This window comes from Pangasianodon hypophthalmus, chromosome 5 (genome assembly GCF_027358585.1).
Source record: "Pangasianodon hypophthalmus isolate fPanHyp1 chromosome 5, fPanHyp1.pri, whole genome shotgun sequence".
In the NCBI taxonomy this organism is placed as follows: domain Eukaryota; kingdom Metazoa; phylum Chordata; class Actinopteri; order Siluriformes; family Pangasiidae; genus Pangasianodon; species Pangasianodon hypophthalmus.
The window spans coordinates 21300504-21328417 of NC_069714.1; the positions used below are offsets into that span (position 1 = coordinate 21300504).

The following is a 27914-nucleotide window of genomic DNA, read 5'->3' on the forward strand; positions in this document are numbered from 1 at the left end:
CTAACCATAATGAGAACAAGATGCAGCCTTTTGCCTTCTACAGGGAGAGGAGAGCCAAGCTCACAGGGCTGCAAGTGACTAAACTCCTTCCCCCATTTTTTCCCTTTCTTTTTTTCCTTCTGCACATCTGTTTCTAGCTTCTTAGAGAAGGCCTTGGAGAGAACTGTATGTAGGTCACTACACACAACTGAAATCATGACCACACTGATATATCTAGAAAGAGACCATTAAAGAGAAAAGAAACACTGAACACACCTTTGCATTAAAGGGAGTTATTCAAGGTCTCCTAATACTGAACGACCTTTGTCAGGACTGTACCAAAAGATACATAGGCTAGAATATAGAAAAATAGCTCATACTGACACCTGGTGGTAAAACTGACAATATATGAAAAAATTACAAAATTAAATACTTTTACATATGACCGTGTAAAAAGAGAGGAATTTTAGTAAAACCCTTGACAATATTCAGTATTTGATTTTCTTAACACTGCACATCGGCTAATAAACTTTTAACCATAGATTATTTTGGCAATAAATGTCCAGTATTACAAAAATATTGAAAAATATTTTTTTTTAATGTGAAAATGTTTTAAAAATATGGAAAATATTCACAAAGACAAATATTCACAAATATTCACAACAGCAAGATTTAATAATATTTTATTTTATCTCATGATATAAATGTGTTAGCAGTAAAATATATATTTTAATCAAATTCAGTAATGATTATCTTTCAGTGCTATAGTGTAAGTTCATAAGATAATATTGGACCATTCACAGAAAAAAAAGGTTCATAGGGTGTACAAAATTTCTCAACTGAGAATTCTGCTACCATCCTGAAAGAAACATTCTGCAATTTAAAAGGCTAAATCTGAATAACTACTGTTGTGTTTACAATACCAGAAGTTAAAATACATATGGAAGTGTACTTAACAACACAAACTAATATATTATTACTATATTAAATATAAATGTTTTAAATTTATTTTTATTTAATTGATTATTTGACTATTTTTACTGAAATGGCTCTAAAATAGCTACCAATTACTTTAATCAGTCTGATGCAATATGTGCAGGCTTCAGATAGTTGCAGAAAAAAACTGCTATTTAACAGTGTGATCTAGTTTTGCCCAGGACCTGTTAAGTCCCAGTGAACATTTCTGCATTTCTGTATTTCGCCTTCAGTCAGACAGAAACCCTACCTCACCTCACCTCACATACATGTACACACATGCACGCTCACTCACAAACCTAGTGAGTCTCAGTGTCACTCTCATAGCTTGGTTCTGGGATATTTCTCCTTGGCCATTCTAACAAAGTCCTCAGCGCTGTCCAAAGACACCAAGCGATCCTGCAAAAGGCACAAGCACGAATAAAAAGCACATTATATAATCTCCTCTTGTCTCCACTCCAGCATTTTTGCCACCTGTTATGGAAAAAATTGTAACAAACATATAAAATACAACCAACAGTATGCTCATATGTACTCTTCCTGGGAAATTTTCAGCTGTTTCAAACTTTTGAATCTTTATGATGGCACAAATCATGCATAAAGCTTTTTTTAAACTGCTTGTGTAATCTGTCTCTTCTGTGTTGAAAGCTTACTGGGTTTTTCCATGTTAATGGATGATAAAGGGATTTTGCGTGTGTGCAAACTCATGTTTATACCCCATGGAAGGTGGCAATAAATAACATTTTTAAAAATTGACAATTTGCTTGCATTCATTTTCCAGTATTTTTAGAGTTAGCATTGATTTTAAAGCTGATAACATGATTTTGAGAACAGTAAAATCTGGTGAAAATAAGAATATGAAGAATGAGTTTTGTTGCAGGAAATTTATGTACTTTCTTCAGGCACAATCCTTTTTGTCCATTGGCATGGTGGTGCAGCAGACAGCATTGCTGCCTGACAGTTTCAGGGTCCCTGGTTCAATACACATTGTGCCCTGTAATAGACTGGTATCACATTCATGGTGTATTCACGTCCAGTGTTCCTGTCATAGGCTCCGGATCCATATCCCTGACCAAGATAAAGCAGTTACTGAAGATGAAAAAATGAATTTATTTTTGCCCATTATCTAGAAGGATGCCTTCTCTAGGATGCCCATTATCTAGAAGGAAATATTTTTGCAAGTTGGCTGCAGACACAATTGCTTTCTACATTTTCCTTGAATAAACCAGTCCATGGCAACTCTCTCTGTGATTGTAGTAACTGTTAAACATATAAGTTACCATGACGAAGAGGAATCTGTCGTTGGGTTCTACGCCGCTGGGGAAGAGGCTGGACTCCTCACACACTGTGTAAAGCAGGTCTCGGGCTCTCTCCAGATTCTCTCCTACAGCCATTACACTCTGCTTATTCACTGCTAACAGTGAATCCACTTCCCTCTGGTAACCTGGTGTAACACCCACAAAAAGCCCATTCTTACACAATCAAACACATTTAGTAAGAATTGCAATCTTCTCTTGATTTGTAACATATGGCCTGGATTGCTAGATAAAGTGCATACACAGGTCTGAACCAATGAGCTTATGAGTTGAACAGAAAATAAGTAGGAATGATTACACAAGATTTGCAAATGGTACCAAGTGCCAGGAATGTTGTGGCATGGGTAGAGCAAATACAGAGGGAGGAGGCTGGGATGGAGGGATGTTAAGGTAGACTTGCCCAGCAGCAGTAGGATCTTCTTCCAGCGCACATACACCTCCCGACGAGCATATCTCAGTGCGTGAATATCGTAGTTCAGCTTCTCCCACTCCTAACACACACCAAATGCAGAACAGTACCACAAGTTTATAAGCTAACTTGCTCATCCAAAAAAAAAAAAAAAAAAAAAAAAACATTTTAATTCTCAGTGAAAGGAAGGGAATTAATCCAGGCATTTAAGGCATGTGCTGTAGCTTTACTGCAGCACTATTGGGTTAACTTGAATTAGATTTCAATAAATAGTAAATGAATAGAGAATCATGTGCTCTTCAACTTGCAAATGAAAAGCAAGCCAGCTTGCACTAGAGGCTTACTGCTAATTAACCACTTAAAACAGTCAAGGCAATTATAATAAAAATATTAGCAAAAATATATTAGCTGTATGGCCAAAAGTTTGTTGACACCTAACCATCACACTCATATGTGGGTCTTACCCAAACTTTTGCCACAAAGTTGGAAGCACAAAACTATAGGATGTTTCTGTATGCTGTAGTATTACAATTCCCCTTCACTGGAACTAAGGGGCTCAAACATGGTCCAGCATAACAATGCCCCTGTGCATAAACCAAGCTCTATGAAAACATGGTTTGCCAAGGGTGGTGTGGAAGAACTCGACTGACCTGCATAGAGCCCTGACCTCAACCCCAATGAACACCTTTGGGATGGACTGGAATGCTGACTCAGGCCTCCTCGCCCAAAATCACTGCCTGACCTCACTAATGCTCTTGTGGCTGAATGATCACAAATCCCCACAGCCATGCTCCAAAATCTAGTGGAAAGCCTTCCCAGAAGAGAGGAGGTTATTATAACAGCAAAGGGGGAACTAAACCTGGAACGGGATGTTCAAAAGGCACATTCTTTAGTATACTTTTCGGGTGTCCACATACTTTTGGCCACATAGTATAACAACAGAAATGTACAAGTATAGCAATGGCAAAATGCAAGCTATTCGTCTCTATCAGCCAGCATTGCAGTAAAATGCATGCCACTAAGTGTGTTAGTGTAAAACTTAAGGAATGAAAGAAACCCTTCTCCTGACTGATTTGATGATTGCATTAGGGAATGCAAGAGGAGAAGGATAGCACTGGGTGGAACTGAGCAAGCACTGGGAATATATTAGCTTGGTTCTTTGTCCTACATGTTACATACAATCATCTAGCTGCATTTGCCAAAAAAAGTCCTCACAAATCCTATCACATCGGCTGATGAAGTGTAGAAGGGTCTCTGTTTATTAGCAATGCAATATTCAGACACAATGATGATATTCAGGCACTACAGCCTTTCAAAACCAAAAAAAAATCTAATTTTTAGATAAAGAGTATGAGCATACATGTCCCACACCTCAGTGTCTTTATCCACCTGGTTCCTCATCATGATAAAAGTCTGCAGCTCCTGGTCCGACTCCCCTCCTGTGATGGAGGTGGAGGTGTAAGGAAGCCTCCACGGCTTCCACTCTTGCCCCAGTTCTGACATGCACACGTCCCTTTCACTCGACACACTAGCCTTACTCCAGGACTGGGAACTGGCAAGGACAATCAATCATGCATGAGTTCCTAAATTAAGGTGAGGAAACCTCTATTACTGATGACACAGTTCTGATGGTTTTGAACAAGAAAACCGGAGATTTTTGTTGTTAATGAAAGACTTTGAATAAACTTAAAATTTGAACAAACATACTTATTGTAAGTTCTCTGAATGTTGCACAAATGTCCAATCATGTGAGTTAATTTAACTGAAAGTAAGTTATTACTAAAATCATTCACTGTTTAATCAATAAAATAGCATAATTCACTCATGAAATGATTCAAATTATTATCACTTACCATAATATAGTATTCTGCTCTTCTTTTTCATCATTGTGACAACAGGAAGTATAAAACGCCCCCATTTGTGCTACAAGGATCTCCAGTGCATTCCATTACACAATCAGCACATTATAGATATCTTTCTCATCTTCGCAAAACAAATAGTTCTTCCAGTACTGACCCATGTCTACATTCCCTTAAAAAAATACCCGAACTAGCACTGGATCTAGCCGTTATCTTTCAGTGGTATAATCCTTAACTTGATAATGAGTGTCTCTTTCCATGTGACTGCACATTTTAAACAGCTGCTAGACAAATAGCAAGCAGGAAGGTCTAAAAAAAAAAACCCAAAAAAAACAAAAAAAAAACGAACATTCAGAGCTGTTTATACTGTATCTATTTACACCACCATGAGGACATTATTAGATTATTTGAAATAACTATTAATTTAGAGATGTATTGTGTTAGTTTACAAGCCTAGCCATTCAATTGAATTACTGAGATTTTATAGCTGACCACATTATTTCTGAGGAACAACCACAACTGCCGCTGTAATTGTTAGGGCAGAAAGAATGTTCTCTGCTTTATGAGCCTAATAAACACAGTGAGTAACTCTTGAGACAAACATGCATACCATGATTTCAGTCAAGCCAGAATGTGTGTAATGGCACCAGTTTCAGTAAACAAACCATCGTTTTAACTTAGAGTTTATTAAAGAATATGATGTAGGAAAAAAGACGAGATTTAGAAAATGCAGTCATGTTGAGTGGACTGAAATGGTTATTATATGGAGAAAATCAGTGGTGCTGAGACTCCAGGTTTGAGAGGAGGGCTATGCTAGGCATGTAGGGATTGATCCCCAGGGTGTGCTGTCGAGCTGTACCACTGTCACACACCAGATGGCCTCTGGACTGTCTCCTGGAGTTTCTCCTGTGTAGGAGCAGAGTGACATTTAGCACATCTTCGAAACAGAGAACACAGTGTACTCTAACTGATTATTTGTTGAGAACACAGTGAGAGGATCAGTTAAATGGTGTCCAGTGAGTGTGAGGCAGTGTGTGACCTGGCTGAGCATGGTGGCAGGGCGATGATGCGTGGCCTGGCTGTCAGAACCAGCTCCCCCAGAAAAGCCTCCGTCATTAGGTTTTGCAGAGTATTTAGCAGAATCTCCTCAATCAGATCACCAAACTCTGCACTTCTGCAGACAGAGAGATGGAGAAAGGGAAATGGGGAATGAGATACAGATAAAAATGACAATATATAAAATATATAAAGACAGATTCTCACAGAGTTTGGACATATAGTACTGTAGAACTACATAGGGTGTAGTTATTACAATCCTGTAGAACAGTGTTTCTCAATCCTGTTTTTTAGTTGCTATTTCATACTGCAAATAAAATCCAGTATTATTTGAAATAGCTAACCCAGCCAGACAGGTGACTCCCGGCTCAATACGTTAGGGTTAGATTTGGGGTTAGGGTTAGAGTTAGAGTTAGCCCTAGCCCAAACCGTAACTCTAACCCTAGCACATATAAAAAGTGATGTAACTCCTACACCTTTCACCCAACTTGGATGTAAATACCCTTAAGTTTTACCCTCATCTTACTTAATGTCAACTCCGGTATACTGTGCTAGACAGTTAATAACAATTACTTTGTCAATGTCCAAATATTTTTGGACCTGACTATAATTCGCATTTTTAAGTGCAAACATACATGAATACATTTGTAAAGAGAAAAATGAAGAAACCAAATTCATTGCATATTTCAGCAACCAAAAAGAAAGGCTGTGGGAAAAGTAGTTTAAGGACATGCTTGAATGCAAGGCAAAACTCCCTAATTTCACGGGATTTTTGCACAACGCTGCTTTAATGAGGTGCCGTGTTTCTGCAACACTATAAAGAAATGAGCCAGTGGCAAAGTAGCACACAGCGATGAAGTTTCGACACAGCTGAGACATTAATGTGCTGAGTAGTGTTTGCAATGTAATTTACACGGTTATGCACTACTGTGCTGGATGAATCCATAGCACGATAAGAGAAACAGCTAAATAAAAAATATTACTCTAAATAACATGGATAAATAAAATAGTGGTAACTGAGGTAATGTCCTCATATTGATCTTTTAGTAGAATGAGCGTTCTCTATCACTTTCAGAGGTGGATTTGTTTCAATTTGTAAATGTTATGGGATGGTTCTGTAGTAAAATGGTCTTGGACCTGGTAGCCTTAACGTTCTGCAAACATGACAGTGAATGTGTTTAACACAACTCACCTGCGAATGGATTCCTGCACCTGCTCCCTGTGCTTGGGGTTCAGCTCCTGACATGGTTGTGGTTCACACTCACCCTCAGACTGTGTGTGAGTGTGTGCCACAGTGTCAGTACTCTCCATGTGATGTGCAGATGGTCTCAAGTCAGTGAAACAGACTGTGTCTTCTGTATATGGTGTCTCAGTGGGACTCGCGGGCAGAATGGGGGAAGCAGGCTGAAGCTGGGTGAAGTAGGGCACCGGCTCAGTCGAGGTGTTCCGCAATTCCTGCTGGAACTCAGGGTCATCCAAGAGACTTCTGTGAGAGAAATCATGCTTTGTTAAATATTTTGTTTTCACAATATTGGCTAAGGAGATAAATGAGGTGGTGCATACCTGAGCAAAGAGGTGAGGGGGTGTGTGAGAATGTCTCTCTCCGGACCATGGGTCAGAGGAGGCATGTTTGTTGAAAAGAGCTGACTCTCAGTTGATCCAGACTGAGGAAGTTTTGATGGCACAGGTCTGGAGAGACATTTTGACTGTCATTCATGCAGAACCACTTTTATAAGTACTCACTAACTAGTCTTATTAAGAAGAAAGTGATATACTGTATTAAACTACATTGAACACATGCTTTATGCGTACAGTGCACACCTGTAGATGTGATGCCTGCTGAACTGAGAAGGGAATTGTGCCTGGTACTCTAGCAGGGAGTGCGAGCGTGCCGTGACACCCAGGTGGAGCAGTTTTGGGCGAGGTGGCTCTGGTTGTCTCTTCCCCACTTCCTCCTGAGCTTTCTTCTCTGCCCTGGCAGTGGGCTCTCCAAGTGCAGCATCACTGCTACTGCGGATGGGTGGCAGCGCCTATAACGTATTGTTATATAGATTATTAGTTATTGTGTTCCAGCAACATATCAAAAGAGAAAACTTTGTAATACACAAGAACCACATGAAGCATAGCAGTGCTGCTTTACCTTGAATTTCCGGGTTTCAGTGGAGGATTTCTTTTGGGCTGCTATTCCTCCCTGAGTGAGAAAGAGACTATTTCATTTCATGAAGTAAACAATAAGGAGGGAACACAACTATACTCTGAATGTGTTAATGTATTTGATGGATTGAGGGTTGGAGCAGGACCTGAGTGGGTTTATTCTGAGGGTTTGTCTGTATCAGGTCTTTCTCCGTTATGGTGAATTCATGTTTTTCTCTCTCCTTCTCCTCCTCCCATCGCTGTAGGTCTAACTGGTAACAAGTGAAAGCTGCCTCTGTAGTGATCTGGCAAAAACAGGAAGTAAAATTTTTACTAGCATCACTATCTTTGATTAAAAAACACGGTGGTGGTGGGGGCTGGCAGTGTTTGATAATTTACATTTACGCAACCATGAAAATAGAGTATATATGCAATAAAGTGTGTGCACGTGTGTGTGTGTGTGTGTGTGTGTGTGTGTGTGTGTGTGTGAGAGAGAGAAATCTCACTTCACAGATGAGATCTTGCTGGTAGAATGTGGGGATGCTTGAGGTGTAAATAGTGAGGATGCAGAGAATGCTCTCCTCTGCAGCCAGAGATCCACTAACTGGATGAATCTGCACTGCCTACAGAGACAGAAATACACGCATACACTCAGCCACACTAAACTGAATATACAGTTCACTGTCTTAAAAACATTTTGATAAATGCTTATGGTTGAAATTAGTCTCAAAATCATGTAAATAATGCCATGGAATTAATGTTAATACCCATGTAAAAATGTATTTCTGAATCAAAATGTATTTTAAATAAGTACTTTTAACTTCAAATTGTTTCCCCAAACATGTAGCTTTCATTCAGAACTCAAGCAATGCAGTGAGGAGCTCTGCTTATTTGACAGCTTTAAGAAAAGCCTCCTGGATTAAGCTCCCTCATGAGGCTTTCTGAGAAAATGCAAAGCTTCATCAGGAACACTATTAAATATAAACTAATACAACTTTTTCTGCTTACTGCGTAATTCCATATGTGTTATTTCATAGTGTTAATGTGTTCATTATTGCTCTAAACTAGTAGAAAATATTAAAAATGAAGACGTTCTATGAGCAGAGGTATACAAACATTTGACTGGTAGTGCCCGTACACAAACACACATCTAATATCAATTAAGCACTCACATATGAAGGTAACAAATAAACAAGCATGTACTGTATTTCTGTAAGTCGCTCTGGATAAGGGGGTATGCTCAATGCACTAAATGTAAATTGTAAATATATGCAGTTCCCATTTCACACACCTGCTTGCCATCTTGTCCTTTCAGTTTCCACGAGTAGAGGACTCGTTCAGTGTGAGAGACATTGGTCAGAAACAGAATACGTGTGCTCCGAGAGCAGACTGGAATGTCACCAAAAGACACTCTCTCCTCTGACAGGAACACCATCTTCACACACAAGTGGGAATAAATATTGCTTTTTAAAACATTATAGAATATTTAAATCTAGAAGTATAGTGGAAAGTCCAAACACAACCATGCAGACACAATAGAATTTCAAAAGCATGACACTGTACAGGGAAAACACAAGCCACCACATATGCTGTAACTATTTATGACTCAATTTCACTATTCTGGATGTTTCTCCATCATCTACCTGTCCGGGTAAGGGCACTTTCTGAGTGCAGGGCACAGTGAGATGTCCGTCATGAAGTTGAAGAGGCACCGAGTCTCTATTGTCAAAGCCACAGCCCTCAAACGTCACCAGCACACAGTCTCCCTCCAGCACGTAAATAGGGATGTCCACCTAATACATGCGGGTAAAACAGGGGCTTTGAAATTTCTTGTTTTCTTCCTTTGCTTTTTTCTTTTCTTTCTTTCTTTTTTTTTTTAAAATCGCATCACTTGAATTTAAGTCTGATTGTAAGTCAGGGTGTAAACTCTGCCCTAAATCGTTGATAGTGAGTTTTATAATAGCTGTGTACCCTATTTTTCAGTTGTACCACAGACACTTAAAGTGCATCATAACTTACAGTGCATATATTGATCATAGATCAAAACTTGCTTCTCTGAGTGATGTTTTTCATCCAGAAACACTCAGTATGCACTTACGTAGTTAACTGTCCTTCCTTTTAGCATTACATATTTATGCTTAAGTAAGCTAAATCTGCCAAGTAGTAGTCAAAATGAATTTCATAAGATACTCCTAATGGATGGTATTAGTACGCAATGCATGTTTGTTCTGTTCTGCTGCTTGTGGGTTTTGTCGACAAATTGAACAACAAATTAGCAACAAACAATAGCTACAATAGTGAAGGGACAGCAAACTTTATCTGCATTTGAATACTGTGAATAACAGAAAATGCTAACGTAACATGTTTACTTTTTTTTTTTTAACTTTACACCCACTAATGTTGGTATAAGTTTTAGGTTAGAATGTTGTTGAAAAATTGTTAATTGTTGCATCCTATTAAATGTGTACTTGTTCAAATGATTTTTTCATTTAGACGAAATGTTCAAAATGGAATACAGTCTAGGTCAAGCAGTGTGTACATCTGTATGTGTGTAGGAATTACTGAAGGGACCAACACTGTATGTTTTAGCCTCCAGAGGAGAGAAGATCCACTCCAGCATGGCGGTGCATCCAGGCTGCACGTCTCCCTCTGGGTTCAGGCACTGCAAGACAGGATGATTAAAGTTCTCGTCCTGTAGTTCCTGCAGCGGCAAAGTGTCCACATGGTACCTCAATGGCTGAGCCCCTCCATTATACAGCTCATACACCTACACACACACACACACACACACACAAACAATTGGCATTAAACACAAACTCACAAATATGTTATAAAACTGATGTGGTCTAGTTTATTTACAACTTAATAACATACCTTGAAAGAAAAATATATCAAATAAATCTGTTTTAGAATTTCCTAATCAGGGGTGGGTTTTCCAAAACGTTCTTAAGGCTAAGTACTTTGTTATCTTGTTCATAAGAATTTTCTTTAATTAACAAGTGTTATCTGAAACCCTTCATAACTAACGTAGTATGTAAACTCGTTCATAAATTAATGAGAAACCTGACCTATTTGTTATTCACTGAGTACTTCATTATTCGGAGCTTGTGTGCAGCTCTACCTCAAAAAGACAAAGGCTGCTAATTTCTATACAAAAATCCTTCAGGTAGATAGGGAGTGTGATCCATTGCCCTAGTGTTAACTTTATTAACAAGGTTGTTTGCGGCTCGGTGTTGCAGCAGGCCACGTGGCCACTTCGCAACATCAGCACCTTAGATTCGAACCTCCTGTTGGTTAACTCTCTGTGTGGGGTTGCACATTACTTTTATTAATCATGTTAGCTGTACAGAAACAAATGAAGCAAACTGCATTTAAAACTGTGATCATGTAAATCAATTCATTCAGTGTAAGAGAAGAATTTACACTCATGGAGAAAAAGTACACACTCCATCTACAGTATTCTGTGTTTTTATTTATCAGAGCCTAAATTATAATTTACCAACTTCTATAAACAAACAAATAACCTCAGGTGACAATAATTCATGTACATAATTGATTCAAGTAAATTCAATTCACTTTTTTTGGTGTATCTTTTGTACTCCCTTTGGTTGTTGCTCTGTACACTGAAAAAAGTTTTTTGCTTGAATTTACTTGATTCAAATGTATAAATTGATTCCACTTGAATGATTTGTTTTTGTTCAGCCAATATGATTAGCTCATGTATATTCAAAGCCCTGGAACAAAAGTAAACTCCACGTAGCTGCCCCAGCTTAGGATCGAACCTAAGATGTTATACGACAGCAACCAGGCATTAATTAGCCAATTTAATTCTAGTCAGTGTCAACATATTCCCATCTTTTCCGTGTAGCTCTTCCAGACAAACATAATTTCTGTTTGTAAATTGTTGATTTATAATCAGCGACTTAAACCGCAAAAACAGACAGATTGACAGTATATACAAATAGTGTATTTATAATATTCATTTCAATACATTAAATTGTTGATTTATAATCAACAAATTTATGAATACGCTATTTATAAATACTGTCGGTGTCTGTTTCTGGTGTTTAAGTCACTGATTTATCTATTAAATCATTGACTTAAACACCAGAAACAGACACCGATTTATCTATTAAACTTACCTCCGGACTGTGAATCATTTTTTTGACTATCGACGCGTGTGGCCTTTCGCTAGAGTCAGCCTGGGCGGAGCCAACAGAGAACGACTACTAAATTAAATTTGTTTCTTTTCTTTCTTTTATGAGGTGAAAATGTAATTGTGATTCTCTAATTTTGAAAATACTTGAATTTTATTTATATACAGTACTGGCAAATTAATTCATACAAATTTTGTTATAGATGTTCATTTTATGACCTCTCTATTACTGAATCAGTACATGAACCTTTTAGATTGCTGAATATTACTTTTCCAATAAAAAAATTAAACATTACAGAAGAATGCTAGTATGTCACTAAAGAAAGCAACAATAATATAATAGACCACAAAAACATAATGAGGGCTATCAGATTCTACCTGCAAAAAAAGAGGCAATTGTGAAAGTGAGTCTCCAGAAAAACTGGCAAATTCTCCAAGTAGCTCAGAAAAACGTACTAGACAATTTCTTTACAAAACTGCACAAACTATACCTAAGACTACTGATGCAAAGTGATGTCACATCAGATATTGACTTTGTTCACGTTATTACTGTTTACTGCTCTTGCATTATTTTTTATGAAGAAACATTTAATTATTTTTGAAGGCATCATTGCTCTAACAAATTTTGTTGTATGTGCGTAAATTTCGTTGTATGTGAGTTGCACTGTACTGTATGAATATTTGTTCATTTCTTCTCTCTCATTTCATACAAAAACTGGAGAAATGGTTAACTCCCTTCTTCTACTATAAAATGTAGAAGATGCTCTAGTGGAAAAATAGATAGTAGAATTATCAAATATACATTTCTGTGCATGATAATGACTTGAAACATATTTTGAAACATCAAATGAAATCAATATCGAATTAAATTCTTTTAACCTGAACATTTTCCTGCGTAAGTCATTATGAGAATCAGGGGGTGAGAGCGGGAACTGACAAAGGGAACTGATTCAAGGTAACTGAGTCAGACCTGTTTGGGAGGATGAAACCCTCCGATAGCCACAGGAGCAAAGACATGTCGAGTGGAGGGGAAGTGAAGGTAGCGTCTCTCCTTCTCAACAGTTACACCTATAAAATTCAGCTGTAGAGATAAAACAAAACCAGGAAAAACCAAACATTTCATTAAAATTCTATACCCATGTCCATGTGCACTGACAGTATGCAAACAACATGCAAGTCATATTCACCACCAAGGCTCAGTCTTACCAGAATCTCTCTGCCATGAGAGAGCTTCAGCAGGACAGGAAGCCGATACGTCCCAGCGAAGTCATGTCTGTGATAGAAGAACGCTGTCTTAGCATAGTACATGATCTTGTTTTGTGAAAATCTACCAAATAAAGTCATACTTTAGATGAGGAAGACAGTCAGTGATTTACCTGTATGTGAACTGCACTGCCCTCCGCTGGCCGGGTTGCAGTTTGCCAGAGCGTGGGGACACTGAGAACATCCTGTTATCCTGCACTTTCATCTGAAGGAGCTCAGTGGGGCTTAACTCTGCACTCTCTGCCCAGCACTCCAGCTCAATCTGCTGATCTTCCGGGAACAGAAACGACCTTTCAGAGAGACAAATTAATGTGCTGGTCAAATATACATATACATGTCATCACAACAAGAAATGCTTTTTTATTTTTTTTATTTATTATTATTATTATTATTATTATTATTATTATTTTATTATTTAATACATTATTTGACCTTTTCCAAGGTAATATGGAGAATAAAGGAATGTAAGATATGAACTGCATAATAATTTTGCAAAATATAAAATGCATAATGCCTTGTCAGGTTTATTCAGAAAGGTTCTCCCAAAAGGATGCATGCTGTATACATTTTACTCTGTAAATCATAAAGATATGAAAAATGCAGAATAACAAGAAAGAGTAATGAACTTTAGATATTTTCTAAAAGATTATTCAGATAGAGATGAACTTACTTTAGGAGAACCATTAAGCTTAGATTATGTGGCGCAGGTGCCATATCACATACTTGTGAATTAATTGTTACTGTAGAAACCATAACTTATTTGAAAATTAATCAACACTTACTGACCAATCGGCGCTGTGGTATACAATGACTTTATCATTCTGTCCAATCAACAATGAAACCCCTTGAGCTAGAATATTCATGTGTCTAACCTAATGATGTGATCTTAATTCAATGCACTCAAAAATAATAATAATTGATCACGTAATCAAACAGGAATAGGACCAAATCTCACTAAATGACAGACAGGTAGTGATTGGTAGCACCTACCACTCTACAAGGATATTCCCAGTGTTTTCAAACATGAGCAGGACATTGGAGGGGTCTGCACCCAGAGGCGCAGCGCTGAAGTTAAAATCCAACATGGCTGAGGTTAAGACGGGTGGACAGCGGTGAAAACTGCAAGACACATCAAGAACAAGCAGGTGAAACACACTTCACATGATTTCACATGGATTATATCGGAACCTCAGAATTACCCTGAGGTTTGATTTAGTTCCTGGATAAGGAACAGGATATGTTACCTGTGTCTAGTGGGCACTCTGTAGGTAAGCTCAGGTGGACCTGGCTCACTGAGCAGGTAAGTATTTAGTGCGTCAAGACAGAAGAGCTCCCAGAGATACAGCTTACTTAAACCCTCCACACTGCCACTGCTACGGGCATCTGTCACCTCCAGAGTGGGATAAACTCCTTCTGCTTCAACTTGGCACAGAGAGCAGGACTCCCCCACCACTAAGCCTGAGAGGTGCAGAAAAATACAAACAGCATTAGAGATCGCAAAGAGGAAAAAGGAAGTAGGAAGTAGAAAGACAAAAGTGCAAAAGCTTTTAGGTATCTGGAAATGTATTACACAAAATGGAAATTCATAAATAATAATAATAATAATAATAATAATAATAATAAAGAATTGAAAAGAAAGTGTGCATATTACTTCAGAAAATTTGACCATAATAAATACAGATGCAAATGAAAACACTGTTAAGCAGGATAGCTGTGAATCATACACATTATATACTTCATATAAAATTTGAATGGAATTGATGTGAAATGTACGTACAATTTTATAAATGAGAAATGTGTATAGTACATGGTACCATATGTTATTATTTATTAGGGCTGTAACGATCTGACAATTTGGATTGATGCATTGATTTAAATGGCAACAACTGAAATGGCATAAATCATAAATTGATTATTATTTACTTTATTTGATCAAAAATCAATTATTAATTATAATAAGTGATTATAAATGAATTTTTATCAAAAATGACAGCCAACTGGTGTGTAAACATTTTTATATTTTTAACCTGAGGTGTAAATAATTTTACAGGCTAGCAAGGTAATTTGCTCATAACTCGGATACTTAAAATAGTCCTTCACTATGTCATAATCATTTCCCCAGATTCCGAACAAAGTTAGTCAAATATCGATCAAAGGCTACTAAACTGAATCGTATCATATTACATCATAGCAGTTGATGTCAAATATCGAATCGTTGCTTTAAGAAGTGAAATTGTATTGTATTGCATGGAAGCCTAAGGTTTAGACCTCTATTATATATAAAGTTAAATTACAGTTTCTCTATAAAGAAACAAACTACATAAAAAAACTGAAAAAAGTATAAAAAAGAGTTAATCCTGATCTATATTTCTTGTGAATTTGGTACCAGAGGCATTAAGGATCTTATAGCAGATGGTCCAGCGATATCGGGCCCTGCGAGTCGGTCTCACTGTGGAGTGAATTAGCAGCTGACACTGAGCTGGAATGGTGCCTTTCATACTTTCCATGTCCAGAACTGCAGAAAGGGAAGAGAGGGATCTACTAGCAACATGTCAGAAATAACTAGCAGTGTAGAACATGATGTATGACTTGTAGTTCATGTAGAACTGCTAAAATATACAGATCTGTACTTTGCATTGATAGAGACATTTCTCCTTTGCAATTTGAGCTCTCCGTAGCACAATGTGTTTACAGTGGTCTCTTACCGAGAGGGTCTTCCAGTGAGTCCTCAGGAATGCCTGGAGCACTGATGCTCTGCAGGACATCCAGAGAAAAGCTAACAGCACATGGACTGGTGTTCAGCAGAGGAACCTCAAATGACTTACAACCTCCAACCAACACCTCACCCAGATCCAGAAACGAGCGACCAGCCTGGAATCAGAAGAAGATCACACACGCACACATGCACATACAGTCACCACCTCATGGCACAGTCCATGAACCAACTGACTAAATGTATGAGGATAAACACTTGCAGCAGGATCTTAGACCACTCCTGCATGCAGAACATTTTAAACTTTTTTCTATTCTACAGTACATGTGGACTCCCCTCTTCCACGGGGTAAAATTCCAGAGACATTTACGAAACACAGATTTTATACTCCTTTAACCATTTCTGTGTTGATGAGCTTAGGGGCATTATGTCACTGAAAGACCCATGTATAGTCAAGCCCTAACCTCCTGGCAGAGGTGACCTGGTTTTAGGCTAAAATATCCTGGTAAATATCCTTCCAGAATTCATAATACCATCAATTAGTAACTGAAAACAGCCTCAAGCCTCTCTTTACAGCTGGTGTATTGTGGTTCTGAAGAGTTTGTGTTTTTAATATTTTTAGGGACATATATAATTTTTCCAAATTTGTGCTTTTGAGGGTAAATATAAGAGAAGAATTTAAGAATAGAAAGTATTTTCTTTTCCAAATTGTTTAAGCGAAATTGTTTTATACAACAATTTTGCCTATTCTTTTGAAAGAGCCAATAATTCGAGCTATTTGATTGGCCCTCTGCTGCTTCCTAACAAAACTCTGAATTCAAGAAACCACTGGGATCACATTTTTTCACATTGTGCACACATACACAAGTGCACAATGGCTTTACAGAGAAACAAATACACAGGTAGAAATTACTTAATTGCTAATTTTCCACGCCAAATCAACATATGTAAGATAATCTTGTATTAATACAATCTCTGCTTCATACACACCTGTATGGAACCTTTGGCAGATAGTCCCACAACTTTAAGAGAGAGTCTGGACCTTTTACAATCTGGTTTCTGAATGGGCCAGAAAATTAGACTAGCCTTCATATTATATGCCATCTCCTCCAGTGGGGTGAAGGACCATGTCTGAACCTGAACAGCAACAAAACCTCTGATTAACTTAAAAGCACAGCCACATGTATGAGATTTACATTGTTATATATGATCACACAATCACTCACCTGGGATTCATTGGGCTGCAGTACACCTGAGTCTGGTTGTACAGAGAGAACTCTGCGATCTGAGCTACAGACCTTCCAGTGGAAGTGTAACGCTACTCTGCTAAAGTTCCTGATGCTCAGAGTTGTCTTGGAGCAGGAGCCCACTGCTGTGGGCCTGAAAAACAAGCTCCCGTCACCCTCCAAATTGATGCGCGGCCTCTCCGCCAGACACACCATGCTTAGACCCTAAATAGATGAAAACCAAGTGAACCAAGCACGCTCCAAGATCAAAACTTACAGTGGTGAACATTAAGTTGCACTTTTCAATATACCTGTGTGTGTTTGGGGCTGGCGTTGAGCTGCAGGGTCAGAGGTAAACTGCCAGGGTTTTCTACAGCAGGAGTAGATCGGAGAATGAGGATCTGGTGGCTGCCTGGTGGTACTAAGCCACTAGGGGGCAGCACAGATACAGCAGGACAGTCCTTTGTGGTCAAGCTAAAGATAAGAGGAAGGTCTCCTGTGTTCTGCAGGAGAATACTCTTGTAGGAGACCTGATTCAAAGCTGGAAACATCTGGAGAACACAATGAACACACAGAAAAAAGCTAGTAATATGGTTGATGTGTGTGAGAATCAGGGAGATGTTAAATTCCAATATTACATGTCATTTTTTTTCCAGGATTCACACATTCAGATGATGTATAATTTACAACACACCTTATAAATGATAGATTAATAATAATAATAATAACAATAATAATACCTAAATTATATTGCACATTTTAAAATTCCAAGCATGGTTAATAATACCAAATATTGCTTTATTTGAATCTTTTGACTTTGACCTTTTCAACGTGGTTGACTCACCACTTGAGTTGGCTGCAGACAGAAGCAAGGGATGAAGTGCTCATTTCCAGGCTGAAATGAGTGAGCAGTCACCCTGACTGTGAGACACCACGGAGGACACAGAGTTCGGTCCTCTGTCTGCCGATGATCCCTCAAAATCTGCTTTTCAGGGATCCATGTAGTTATACACACATAATTCTTACAAAATAACAAATCACCTGCTTCTTAAAGGGTATAAAACAATTTCTCAAGCACTAAAACCCACCACAAAAAAAAAATTATTGTGTCACTACTTTACCTTGTAGAGAGTGAAACACTCGAGCTGTGCTGCATGGTAGACATTGTGCTGTTTGGGTGCGTATGTCACTATGAAGACAGTGGACTTTAAAGGACTCAGGTCACAGGTGAGAGGGGTGATGGAGAAGGGCGGGTCTGCAGCCGGGGTCCACAGCAGGCTGAGTTTGCCTTTGGTGTGGTTGGTGATGGTGACTGATTGAGATGATGGCCCTGAGTAAAAAAGCAGTTCAGTGGGCTCCACCGTGACATGGGGCAGGGGGAAACATTCAGGATCTCCACTCTCATCAGGATGTTCTCCTGCCTTATCTGCCAAGTTCATATGGAAATATTCTTCCATCATGCTCCTCAGGGAGAGAGGAGACTCGGACAAAGCCGTTTCATCTGATGAGTCCTAAGAGGCAAATTATGTGCAAATTATTATACAGCTTGTGTTCCTTGTCCTTTGTTGTAGTAATTGGATGTTTTTCTAAACTATTGATTAGATTTGAGAATTCATCCACATGCAAACACAACCCATGAACACAGACCCACACTGACCTTTTGAAATAATAATGCCCCACTTTCATCCAGTTGCAGTTTATGATCAGCCAGCATAGCACTGAGTATATCAGGAGGGTAGCAGGTTAGACCACGGAGCAGGTTTTGTCTGTACACATGCAGGTGTCTGGGTTGTAAGATGTCTGGCTTAAGCTGTTCTGAGTGACAGGTGCCAATCAAGTCCAACAAAAGCGGCTCCTTTAAAAAAGACAAAAGCATTTGTAAAAATAATGGCCTAAATGTAATTGTTGTCTATATATGCCAATTTGTTCTGAAGACAATTGACTCTTAAAATGGAAGGAGGAATTGAAGTCACAAAGACCCTTGGGGATGACATTCCCAAGTTTGTGGGCTATGCCACTAAAGATCTGCCCCCACCGATGTTAGTCTGGTCACCACAAGTAGATAAGATTTGGTGGACCTGAGAGCCCAAGCAGGCGTGTAAGACAAGCAATGTTGAGGAATCGATCAAAAGTGTTTTGTGATTTTCATGATATGAGGTTCAAAAAAGTGTGTTGTCAAAATTATATCTATTTGTAGAAGGTTTAACAGTGATGCCCTAAATATCAACTGAAAAATCTGTAATTTTACAGAGAAGAGATTTAGGGGTGAAAAGTCAAATATGAAGGGTAAAGAAGGGTCCATATCAAGGATAAAAAATCATCAATATTATATTAAATGAAAGTTATCTTATTATACTGTGACCTACAAGGACTCCTAGTGTATAACTAAAGCTATTACAGCATATAACTATAGCCTGTAACCCTGCCATAGCGACATACCCTGTGCAGTATAAGGCACGCTGCTCTCTTGTGATAGGCAATGGGATGATAGGGGCGGAACCTTAAACGCAGAGTGAGGCTGCCCTTGGCTGGCAGAGTGCCAATTGGTTGGTCAAGTGTGAACACACAATGGTTGCTGGGGTCCATGTCAAACTGATAATGAGCCTGGACAGTAGAGGAGTTTATGATGTGAATAATACGCATGGCTTCCTCTCCCTCTTCCACACAGCCAAAATCCACCATAGAGGAGCTTAAAGAAACTACTGGACCTGCAGGGATCAGAGAGATAGATACAGTTGAGGTCAAAAGTTTACATCCCCCTTTCAGAATCTGCAAAATGTTTATTATTTTACCAAAATAAGAGGGATCATACAAAATGCACGTTATTGTTTATTTAGTGCTGACCTGAATAAGATATTTCACATAAAAGATGTTTATGTATAGTCCACAAGAGAAAATAATAGTTGAATTTATAAAAATGACCCCGTTCAAAAGTTTACATCCCCTTGATTCTTAATACCGTGTTGTTACCTGAATGATCCACGGCTGTGTTTTTTGTTTACTGATAGTTGTTCAAGAGTCTCTTGTTTGTCCTGAACAGTTAAACTGCCTGCTGTTCTTCATAAAAATCCTTCAGGTCCCACAAATTCTTTGGTTTTTGAATTTGAAGGTAAATTTAACTTATTTTGTCTTCTGGGAAACATGTAATTATCTTCTGTAGCCTCTGAAGGGCAGTACTAAATGAAAAAATACGATATTTAGGCAAAATAAGAAAAATGTACACATCTCCATTCTGTTCAAAAGTTTTCACCCCCCCAGCTCTTAATGTATGTTTTTTCCTTCTGGAGCATCTGTGAGCGTTTGAACCTTCTGTAATAGTTGCATATGAGTCCCTCAGTTGTCCTCAGGGTTCAAATACACAAAAAATGCTGGAAAACCAAAGAATTTGTATTTGAAACACAGTATTAAGAATCAAGGGGATGTAAACTTTTGAACGGGGTCATTTTTATAAATTCAACTATTATTTTCTCTTGTGGACTATACGTAAACATCTTTTATGTGAAATATCTTATTCAGGTCAGCACTAAATAAACAATAACATGCATTTTGTATGATCCCTCTTATTTTGGTAAAATAATAAACATTTTGCAGATTCTGAAAGGGGGATGTAAACTTTTGACCTCATACTGAAGTCAGTCATTGCTACCTTATTGCTTTACTTGTATTATGTCATAAAATAATTGTTGCAGATATAAAGACCTAGAGAGAACCACAAAATGCACATAGGTACAAAGTCAATAAATTGAGACTGAGACTGAGTTTTACTGATTTATCTAACCTATGCATGAGCCAGTGACTTTGAGCACATCTGTGCTGATTCCCCCAGGGCAGCTGAGGCGGAAGTAGTCCATGCTGGTGCTGTCCACAGTGAGTGGGGTGAAACGGACAGGCACTCTCAGTACTGAGCATGGAGCCACCTGCCCTTCCTTCACATCACACTCAAACACAGACTCCATAAGCGCCGGCCTTATTACACGAGTCAGAAAGAAGGAGGTCAACACCTGAAAGAGGGATAAGGCTCCGGTGATAATGCTCCAATCAGTTGAAGACAAAACAAAATTGGACAAATCAAGACAATAAGAAGGAAAAAATAAGGGCATAAGTAGTAAAAGAATTAGATATGATTACATATAGAGACATTGGTCTGTGATATCAAAGTGACTCACTGAAGAAGGATTGTGGATCTCAAAGTGTTTTTCCAAACAGCTTCCAATTGCTACACTGCCAAATTCAAGCAGCCCACCTCCTTCCTCCTGGCCAAGGGGACTGATCTGTAGGTGCGGGTACTTGGCTTAAAAAAAAAAAAACACCATAAACTCTCAACATATTATTTTGATATTTGTCTTTATTATAGCATACTCTTTAGTAAATGCTATGAATTAGTTCATGAAATTAATAGAAAAGGTGTAGATAGGAGACTGAGGAATGCAAGACTGGACTCATAGATTGGAAGTTTAAGGGGTTAAAAAAGTAAATCACCAATAGCTTGTACTGAGTGTTAAAATGGTTGACAGTTTTTCATTCAGAACCTGATGTAGGATTTATTGCATAAATACGTATGTCTGGGGTTTGACAAAATCCTGAACAACTTTAGCCGTATATAGAATTAGGCGTGGTGGTTCAGTGATTTAGACTTTGTGAATTCAAATCCCAGTACCACCAAGCTGCCACTGTTGGGTCCATGAACAAAACTCTTAACCCTCAATTGCCCAGTTGTATCCTGTCTCAACTGTATGCTGCTTTACCTAAAAGCATCAGCCAAATGAATAAATGTAAATGGTATATTTGCTAAACTCACACAGTCCTTTTAGTAACATTGTGCATTTGTTCTCTCCTTCCTTCCCGAATGTGCAGGAGGCCACTGTCTGGTACACCAGCGCTTGCTGTGGTTTGAAAGTTACAGAAACCCTGCACTGCTCTCCTGGCTCCAGAACCCCGCTCAGCGGAGAGAGCTCGAATGGTGGCTCCACCACCCACTGGAAACAGGTCTGCAGCTTACTAACAGACAAGAACAGGTAAGACACATTGATTATTGTTTATTTTTGCTTATATTATTGAACTGCCTATTTAAAAAAAAAAGTAGTAGTCCTAAGCCTGTTGTTTGGAGATTAAGAAATACTCAACTTCATTTCTACCACATCAAATATCGCAGATGTTCACCTGATGGTATGAAATTACCATGACATGCCAAGAAATTGTTCTTCTAAAAATTCCATCTGAGGTCTTCATACCTGGTGTTGCGGAAGAGGAAGCTGGTGTTTGTGCTGTGTTGTACGGCACACGATGGAAGCTGCACTGAATCAGGAAGCTCCAATGCATGATGTAGCATCACTGCACGCAGTTTCACTAGAAATGTCCCCTCCTTACACCGGAACTCAATACTGTCCACATGCTCACCCTGCAGAGGAAATGTAAAAGGGAAGAGGAGCAATTAATGGACAAAAGTACACGATTTCTCTACAAATGAATAGGCTACATAAAATAGACATGCAATATATGCAATAATTCCATATTATTTTTTAAATAAAACTGTGTGTACAAGGAAACCATAATATAAAACAGGAGAAAAGCAGGCAGAATATAATCAGTCTGGATGCAGTACCTCCTTAAGGGGATGGAAAGTGATTGGCAGAGAAAAAGACGTCCCAGGACTAAGAATGATGTTCTGAGATAAAAGTGTGGTAAAGACTTTGGACACAGGAGGTCTGAAATAGAAACAAGAAAAATGAAAAAAAAGTCAGTGTGATATATAAATAAACACACAATATGCTGTTTCACTAGAAAATCTGTGTACTTTGCTTAACTTTTACAACATCCACAATAGACAATTTACATATCCGCTTCACATACTCTCACATATAAACATCTACATACTGAAATCACCTATTTAAAGACCTGTGTCCTCTGTGTTACCCAGAATCTCACCTGAAACTGAGTTTCTGAAGTTTTTCATGCACATTTTTCAGAATAAGTGACTTGGTATATTGTCTTCCAAGCTCCCAGCCCTCCCAGACTAGCTCAGCCAAGGTCTCCACTCCTAAGAAACAGCTGGGTCTGGATGCTTTTTTCGGAGACCCCCTGGATCGTCGCAGACCAGAAACCTGCAACATCAAGCAACTCTAAACACCTTAGGTTTATGTGAATGTAATATTACAGTTAAGATATACACTGATCCGCCATGACATTAAAACCACTGACAGATGATGTGAATAACATTGATTATCTCATTAAAGTGGAACCTGTCAAGGGGTGGGATATATTAGGCAGCAAGTGAACAGTCAGTGAAAAATGGGTAAGCGTAATGATCTGAGCAACTTTGACAAGGGCCGAAGTGTGATGGTTAGATGACTGGGTCAGAGCATCTTCAAAACGGCAGGTCTTAAGGGGTGTTCCTGGTATGCAGTGGCTAGTAGCTACCAAAAGTGGTCCAAGGAAGGAAAACCGGTGAACAAGTGAAGGCTTGCCCACCTGGTCCAATACCACAGAAGAGCTACTGTAGCACAAATTTCTGAAAAAAAAATCAGTGCTGGCTATGATAGAAAGGTGTCAGAACACACAGTGCATCGCAACTTGCTGCGTACGGGGCTGCATAACCTCAGACCGGTCAGAGTGCCCATGCTGACCCCTGTCCACTGCCGAAAGTGCCTACAATGGGCACGTGAGCATCAGAACTGGACGGTGGAGCAATAAAAGAAAAAAGGTGGCCTTGTCTGATGAATCACGTTTTCTTTTACATCATGTGGACGGCCGGATGCATGTGCGTCACTTACCCGGGGAAGAGAGAGCACCAGGATGCATTATGGGAAGAAGGCAGTGTTCTGCTGGGAAACCTTGGGTCCTGGCATTCATATGGATGTTACTTTTACACATACCACCTACCTAAATATTGCTGCAGACCAAGTACACCTCTTCATGGCAACGGTATTCCCTAATGGCAGTGGCCTCTTTCAGCAGGATAATGCGCCCTGCCACGCTGCAAAAATTGCTCAGGAACAGTTTGAGGAACATGACAAAGTTCAAGGTGTTGACGTTGACTGTGGGATGTGTTGGACAAACAAGTCTGATCCATGGAGGCCCCACCTCACAATTTACAGGACTTAAAGGCTCTGCTGTTAATGTCTTGGTGTCAGATACCACAGCACAACTTCAGAGGTCTTGTGGAGTCCATGCCTCGATGGGTCAGAGCAGTTTTGGTGGCACAAGTGGGACCTACACAATATTAGGCAGGTGGTTTTAATGTCATGGCTGATCGAGGTAAATCAGACTAGAAACAACAGTGCTAACCATAACCTAAATGTCAGCCTGTTCATTTGAAAGTAGGGCATACACTGCCCATTCTGTAAGTGGCACTAAGGTCACTAGAGGGCAGTATATCCCAAATAAAGTAATGCAAACAAACTAGCTTGTGGTATTGGGTCACATCTGCTGTGTTACTGAACCAGGGAATTGCAGTGAAAATATTCTGGCTGAGCATTGAACTTCTACTCATATAACGTGAGCACTACCACGAGACATTTTTTAAATGGTATAAACAATATACTGAAGCATGTTGTTGCCATTTCAAAACTATTCCATAGGAGCATAAGTCTTTTAAGGTTTCTTATTTTAAAAACAATCCTATAATTCATTTAACTAGATGAGAGCTCCATTCTCTCAATGACTGTATATATGATATGTAAATATAGCATTTATACTGTTCAATGAATTTCTGAAAAATGCAGCTGGAAGAACTGCCACTCAGACTGCTCCAACTGATGAATAACTTTTCAGGAATGAAGCACTTTCTGAGACACTGTACACTGAGACACTTTCTGAGACACTGACAGTATTTTCAACCACAATAAAAGTGAGACAGTTATCATAATACAAAATATGTGCATCTTTAACACTAGCACATGCTTATTATTTACAGATTATAGTATCTTATGTTTTATAATAATGTAGGGCAAGGGTGATGCGATTATATAATATGGATATTACAATATACTGTATTAAAATCATGAAACACTTATCTGAGAATATCATGCTTGCTTTTATAACTCTACAGTTGTTCACTGCAACAAGTAACTAACTGGATGTTAAAATCTATTTTTGTACCAATCATCGCCAATCATAGCCTTTTATTTCAGGAAATACTTTCATTTTTAAATGAAGAATTTTAAAACATCTCTGAAGTTCCTAGTTTTTATAATGTGGCTATCCTGTTTTGTTTGTGTTTAGTCAGAAAACCTAAACATTGTGATACATATTATCGCAAATCATAACTCATATTATCTTGACACTAAATAAACTCTACAGTAGTTAACAGGTTATATATTTACATAAATGTGTTATCTGACAGACTACAATGTGAGCTTCTTACCGTTCCCTGCATGCCATGTCTGTTTTCCCATGGAATCCCAGTGTTCAGAGGGCTCCTCGAAATATTAGCCAGCATTGCAACACGTTCTGAATAAAAATGTTTAACACATGCAGATCTATCATTCCATGGGTTTCTCTCACAACTCTAAACAGAGTGCATGTTTATAGACATATCTGAGTACAGTAAATATACTCATTTCAAGTCTTCTGAACAGGAACACACTTAAAGTGTTTTTGCAGATTGATGGCAAAAAAAAAAAGATAGATTTTTAGATTCAAGACTGTAATACAATAAAAGATGGAACATTTAAAGGTTTTTATTTAGAGATTTAGAATACTTTCTAAATACACAGGTACTAGAAATAAAAAGATATTAAATTAAATGCACCCACTCCAGACCAGAAAGACAATTATTTTACATTTGTTTTGCAAAATGAACGTAATAAAAAAGTGGGGGTTTTGGACATTATTTAACAGGAATCTTCTTTTATAATCCTTTTCTAATGAAGCGATACTGGAATCGAAACACTCAGCGGCCAGTTGCATCTACCAGCTACAATTAATGGCTATTTCATTTCATCAAGCAAATTTACAATATATGTCACCTTTATATATATATATATATATATATATATATATATATATATATATATATATATATATATATATATATATATATGAGGTCTACTCTGCTACTCTGGCCCCCTTTGAAAAAAATATATATATAAGACAGAAGCCGAGGGCCAGTTAACATCTGTCTGCAGGCCACATTGGGCCCTGCGCCAGACTTTGGACACCCCTGCTGTAGCCCATCTGTTGCTATACACAACTTGTCAGCCTCTCTTTTCAGACCATCAGAGAAATGGGACTATCACTGAAGATATTATTTGTGTACTAGAACATTCTCAGCACAGCAATGACACTGACATGATTGTGTGTGTGTGTGTGTGTACTGGTATGAGTGTATCAGATGCAGCAGCACTAGTGTGATTTTTAAATAACCTAATGTCAATGCTGAACCAAAAATATTTCCATTCAGCAGCAGCAGTGCTGTGGTTAGAACTGATGCTGGTTAACACTAGATGAAATTAGCTACAGCCTCTAGCTGTACACCTACTTTGTGGAAAATTGGCCAGTAAGTGTGTAGAGTTTCGAAGCTCAGCAATGCTTTTGTTCCTGATCCACTTGTACTATCTCCATACACACTACCATATCAGGTTTACTGCTGTGCTGAGAATGATCCAGCACACAAATAATATCTGGTCGGTGGTCCTGTGGTGATCGCTATCTAATCATAGATGGAGTAGAGGGAGGCTGACAAACAGTGCATAGTAACATATGAGCTACAATCAGTAACTGTATACTAGGTTTGTAAAGATGAGAAGACATGGATCGATGTACCAATTTAACCGGCAATGATTGAAATGAATGAGGCAAACCCTATTATTATCAAAAAAAAAAAGGACAAACTGGCTTGTAAAAATTCAATTCGTATTTTAAACTGATGTGTAAATAGACTAGCAAGGTGATTTGCCAATAACTCTGAAAATCAAAGTAATCCTTCTCTACACCATCATCACTCATGATTTAATGGTAGGCTTACTCCAGATTCACAAAAACATGGTCACATATCAACCAGAGGCTACTACATGATAATATATCGAATCGTAGCAGATTCAGCAGTATCGTGAAATATCGAATCGTTTCATTATGAAGCACATTGTATCGTAGTGTGTGGAAGTGTGAGGAGTGACAGAGTGACCAGTATGGTGGGTTTCTCTATATCTGATAGATAGATAGATAGATAGATAGATAGATAGATAGATAGATACTTTATTGTAAAAATGGCTAATGAGTTTATGTTCTCTCTCTCTCTCTCTCTCTCTCTCTCTCTCTCTCACACACACACACACACACACACACAGAGAGAAAAGGATGTTTTTAAAGGCCAGATTGTGTGATGACATTTACATTAGACAGCTAGTTTCATAGTTAAGTTGCTTAGTATTTTTAAAGTCTTGTGTTTATAAGTTATAAGTAGTTATCTACAGTTAACTAGTTAGCTAATTATAAATTATGCCTCTTGATTAACTAGCCCTATTCCTACCTAGCGAATACTAACACAAACAGTTTTCACAAACCTCGCGATAAATTGCGATAGTTCTTTTATCTTACCCCATTCACTGGTATTATTTTGTCAGCAGTGCAGTAATTATGCTGCAGTGTTACAGCTGTTGCTAGTTTGTTTGACACGCGCGAGCAGAACAGCGTTGTGTATGCGCTCCATGGCAACGACGGAAAGCGACGAGGGACAATTTCACTTTGAACGCGATTCAAATTTGAGTTTGGACTAATTCCACAAAATGCTAGTGAGAATTGTTTCTTGGCATTTATAGTAGGACTATCTGTTTCTTCTGACTTGGCAAGGCAAGGCGTCCTCTGCAATGAAATGCATTTAATCCTTCTAA

General features: G+C 38.5%; 2 protein-coding genes across 2 annotated transcripts; both read right to left on the reverse strand.

Moving 5' to 3' along the window:
• Nucleotides 1–693: 693 nt before the first annotated feature.
• Nucleotides 694–4810, reverse strand: LOC113526297 (melanoregulin-like). The gene is made up of 5 exons (XM_026913223.3): nt 4533–4810; nt 4051–4231; nt 2671–2761; nt 2235–2398; nt 694–1353 (listed from the first exon to the last, which is right to left on the reverse strand). The coding sequence occupies exons 1-5, from the start codon at nt 4595–4597 to the stop codon at nt 1276–1278; spliced, it is 579 nt and encodes a 192-aa protein (XP_026769024.3). The 5' UTR covers nt 4598–4810; the 3' UTR covers nt 694–1275.
• A 381-nt stretch (nt 4811–5191) lies between these two features.
• cfap65 (cilia and flagella associated protein 65) lies at nt 5192–27868 on the reverse strand. Its single transcript, XM_026947480.3, has 33 exons — nt 27622–27868; nt 25448–25533; nt 23011–23186; nt 22688–22790; nt 22317–22483; nt 21884–22083; nt 21252–21376; nt 20864–21086; nt 19525–19793; nt 18743–18940; nt 18207–18596; nt 17930–18067; nt 17397–17636; nt 17086–17310; nt 16850–16996; nt 15852–16017; nt 15533–15661; nt 14391–14604; nt 14137–14265; nt 13260–13436; nt 13090–13156; nt 12854–12964; nt 10303–10494; nt 9371–9520; nt 9019–9162; nt 8234–8350; nt 7895–8032; nt 7735–7785; nt 7416–7624; nt 7158–7283; nt 6787–7080; nt 5578–5712; nt 5192–5444 (listed from the first exon to the last, which is right to left on the reverse strand). The coding sequence occupies exons 2-33, from the start codon at nt 25520–25522 to the stop codon at nt 5312–5314; spliced, it is 5358 nt and encodes a 1785-aa protein (XP_026803281.3). The 5' UTR covers nt 25523–25533; nt 27622–27868; the 3' UTR covers nt 5192–5311.
• Between the last annotated feature and the right edge of the window lie 46 nt (nt 27869–27914).